The sequence below is a fragment of the Numida meleagris genome, unplaced genomic scaffold (genome assembly GCF_002078875.1).
Source record: "Numida meleagris isolate 19003 breed g44 Domestic line unplaced genomic scaffold, NumMel1.0 unplaced_Scaffold296, whole genome shotgun sequence".
Lineage (NCBI taxonomy): Eukaryota > Metazoa > Chordata > Aves > Galliformes > Numididae > Numida > Numida meleagris.
The window spans coordinates 73,964-78,057 of record NW_018364542.1 but is presented as its reverse complement, the minus strand read 5'-3'; the positions used below and the strand labels follow the sequence as shown (position 1 = coordinate 78,057).

General features: G+C 50.8%; 1 protein-coding gene and 1 long non-coding RNA gene across 2 annotated transcripts in view; both read right to left on the bottom strand.

The window, feature by feature from the left end:
• LOC110391110 overlaps positions 1-1,070 on the bottom strand; it is a 4,892-nt gene extending 3,822 nt beyond the window's left edge. The window contains exon 1 of the long non-coding RNA XR_002433983.1: positions 180-1,070. This is a non-coding gene — a long non-coding RNA (uncharacterized LOC110391110). The remainder of the gene's footprint in view (positions 1-179) is intronic.
• SARNP (SAP domain containing ribonucleoprotein) overlaps positions 1-4,094 on the bottom strand; it is a gene marked incomplete in the record, with an annotated part of 27,979 nt that overhangs the window by 19,362 nt on the left and 4,523 nt on the right. The window contains 4 exon segments of the mRNA XM_021382832.1: positions 1,077-1,145; positions 1,849-1,874; positions 2,283-2,311; positions 2,659-2,732. Of these exon segments, the coding sequence (XP_021238507.1) occupies positions 1,077-1,145; positions 1,849-1,874; positions 2,283-2,311; positions 2,659-2,732 (198 nt within the window).

The window sequence follows — 4,094 nt, the reverse complement described above, 5'->3', positions numbered from 1 at the left end:
AACAGCGACCTCCAATGCCAGATATTTTCTACATCAGTGAATTCCCAGGGCCGGTGGAATAAAGCAGAACGCTCATACATAGAGAAACAGGCAGCAAAAAAGGTCAAATCCATCCCCTCGAGGAGGAGAGGGGCTCATTTCGCAGGGATGCGGGAAGACAAACCTCCCCGAGCTCTTACCCTTTCCAGACTGAGAGGAGAAGTCTCCATGCCAACATCACCCAGCTGTTAGAACTGGACAATTCTTTTTCCACTCTCCGCTATTTCTGAGCAGTGCTGCAGCACAAGGTTCATTAAAGGCCAGAAGAGGAACGGGCCGTGTCCGTTCGGGGAGCACACACGGGATGCTGTGCTCATCTCAGGGTGTATATATTTATCCTTACTCCTGCTTTAACCAACCATGCCACGTTCACCTTCTCCTGGATCATCAGGGGATGACCACAGCCACGCGTGTCCCCAGCACGCCCCGCTGCCTGCCCCACGTCCCACTGCCCCATTCCCTGCCCAACACACAAAGGTATCCACGAAACCAGCTGCCCCATACAAGGACCGGAGGGAGACGGCGCTCAGAAGCTCGTGGGTATTTCTCCAAAGCTCTGAGACCAAACTCATCCCCCTCCAAAATTCACCTCATTTGTATTTCAAAGAATGACTTCCTACCAGGGAGCTCCAGCTTCCTTCTCTTCAGAGAGCTCATTACCTTGGTCTTTACAGACCTGACTTCTACCCCGACCAGAAATGTGCACATTACACAGCGCGCCTCCAACGCCCGAACGCGAACCAATTACCCAGCCTTCCTTCCCGGGTCCAAGTCAGACCAATAACCTTCACATTCAACACCTCTATTCACCCGTCACAACTTGCTCAAAAACCATATTAAGCCTCACGCAAAACAAACAGAGGGAAAGATGAAGGAAATGATGTTGACAAGAGTCCCCCGGGGCCCGGAGCCCACACTGCTGCATTCGTAACACGACGTAAAACCTCCTGCAGCGAGGAGGCTTTGAACGGCCGCTGCGTGCTACGAGCTGGAGCCCTGGAGGTGCAAAGAATGTCCTGGAGGCCAATGCACCTTACCTTCTTGGAGAGCGAAGAGACATTCAACCCAAATCTCTGAGCCCTTTCCTTTAATTTATCCATGTTTACCTACAAAGACACAGGAAACTAGTTTTTAAAATCACCGTCACTCGAGCTGCGGGGATGGTGGGGAAGGCTGTGCCAGAACGGAGCGTGTGCTGCGACCCCCAGAGAAAAGCCCTCGGTGCCGTGCTCCCCCAGGACTCAGCAGCCTCTGCTGGTGCTGCTGGGAAGCTGGGCCTCGAGGCAGAACCCGGATGGAGCAGCCCCAGCCTGCTCAGAACAAGCAGAGGACAAGCACCGGGCTGGTGGTCCCCTCCTGCAGGGATAGCAGGTTCAGACTGCTCCTGGGAGCCAGCTGTACCTGTTACCTGCCCTGCAGCACGGCCAGCACAAACAGAAAACAAAGCCCCTTAGGCAACCTTGCCAGTACTCCTAGAATTGCCACTGCTCTCTGGCTGCTGTAGTTTAAGAAGCTGTTGTTGCAGCCTCTCTCTTTCAAAACACATCTCATCGGGTCCCCTGACCAAGCAGAGCACTCAGCCTGCCTGGGAGTTTCCTGCCAAACACCGTAGAGGGATGGGAACCTACAAACTCGATGCAAGCACAACATCCAGGCAGGCAGCTCCATCAGCCCCCACTCTACAGATGTTGTTCTTGGACCATTTTGATGGTTCTCTTTACTCCCACGGGCAGGAACTTCTTTGCACAAATTACAACCCGTGTTAAGAGCCTGAGCAGGGGAAATTTAGGAACAAGAAGCATCTCTTACCGTAGGTTTGCTGTCTGCAGAGAGACCTGAGATGAGAAGGAAACAGAAAACTCAGTTAGGAAACAAACATCTGGAGCAGCAGCTTATCTGAAAAGGGGAGCAGTGAAGTCACAGCACCGCTGGAAGCAATCACTCAGCAGCCTGACCACCAGCTGGTGAAGAACTGCTGTCCCATTTCTCCCAGTTTCTATATCATCCACTAAAGGATGCGTCTCCAAATTCTTTTCATCCCCAAGCCAGCCCTTCCCACCCATAAGACTTTACACATCTTTCCCATCCCAGTTCTACAATTCCTGCTCAGAGATCCTGGGCGTGGACAGACGTTAAATCAAAGGCAGCCTCACCAGCAACTTCTCCTTTTTTTTTTCCCCCAGGAATAAATAAATATTTGCAGTAAGCTCACTCCATGAATCGGTTCTGCTTCACCTCCTCACCTTTTGTCGAAACTGTGGCCAAACCAAACCTGCAGAAAGCAAACAGAGCTCAGTGAGACACTCGGGCAAACGTAAGGTGGGTGAGTATCTCACACATCAAGCCTTCAGTCAGCGCAGCATGAATTCTTCCTTAAAATGCTTTTCTTAAGTGTACCTCGGCCAAACTGGTCGGGAGGAGCTGGAATCCAGGTGTTACTGGCTAATGGAACTACCCCAGTAACTCCTACGTAGGTTTACTGTGCCAACAGCAAATCCTCGCTTATTTCAAAGAGAGAAGAGCCACCTCCACATCAAACCAACACAACTGAGTGCTATCTGTGCCCCGAGCTCTTGTCCCAGGTAAGAAAAGGGGACAAAGCTCCAGGCCTGGACTCACCGAGCTGCACGCGCTGCCTTCTTGCTCTCCAGGCTCACGGGCACGTTGAAGCGCTCAGCCCTCTTCTGCATTCTCTGGAGGTGGGAGAAAAAGAATCCAGTGAAGAAGAGGGAAGACTCGAAGTCTACAGAAAGGAAATGGAAAGAGGCACACCAACTTAATGCAGGATGGGGAACGCTGCCACGTGCCTGTGCCCGGCACATAGAAAAGCTTGGGAACGTCAGAAGTGCACCAAAAAAAAAACAAAACTCACCATTAAAACCCCCTTAAAAGCTTAAAGGAAATATCTCACATCTTGCTATTACACAAGGGCCCAAAAATGCGTTGGGTGTTTTAGAGGTTAGAGCAACAGATCTTATTTTAAGGGAAACATTTCCCTTGGCCAAAAGCTCAGCGAGGAGCGCAATAAACATCTGCATCAAAACATAAATGTTTAGAGAAGATGGATTAGGAACGGCACTCCTAATGGTGTCAGCACCGAAGCACTTCCACTCAGCTGAGGATTAACTCCAAAGACAGAAAGGTGGGTGACCACTCAGGTCAAGGCAGGCTTCCTCATTCTCACTCCTTGAAGGGTATCCAAAAGAAAGACTTGAATGGGAGGCCAGGTGTGAGCCACGCGGGAGCAACGCATCACGACAGCCCAAAAGAAGGCAGTGGCAAATGTTGGGAACGCAACTCAGGTCGTCGCACAAAGAAATCACTCCTCTGACCTTCCAGCAGGGAATGAAGCCTTTCAATATTCTAGCGTGGTTTAAACCAGGGAAGCCAAACCCAGTTAGCACGCCTTTAATCACATAAGGAGATGCAATGTCTAAAGGTAGGCCTCGTTCTGTCAGCCCTATGGGTCCTGGAGTTCAGAAGTATTTAAATAGTCTCAACAACAGCAGACTTGGCAACTGACAAAGACTGGCTGGGCTTCCTCGCTAGGGATTTGTCTCCTTGCTTTATGAAATGGTCAATATTTCCTACAACTGGAGCAGCCCATGCTCCTGGCCTCCGATAATCAATTCTGCACTGCATGGATAAAATAGCAGCACGCTCTCTTCTGAAAGGCCAGAACGTCGTTATGTCGAAAGCTATCCAATTCACACACAACCCCCTCCAACAAAATGGTTTTCCTGTGAATTGGTTCCACGGAATTTGAGGGGAAAAAAAAACCCCAAAGGACAAGAGTATCAACGTCAGCAGGTCTGCTCCAGGAGCTCTTGAAGCAGCTACGGCCAAGGGCAGCCCCAGATCCCAGGGGGACATCGATCCTCCAGCAGCACACCCCGCTCACACCAGGTACCATGTTTCTCTTCGTTACTCCTTCAGCTGAGGTCATAATCCTCCGCTTGCGACATCCCCCCCCCCGGTTGCTGTGGAAATGATCGCGTCCCAAGCAGAAGATTAGAGCTCTAAAGCAGCAGCGAACAGCGGGAAGACAAGAATCA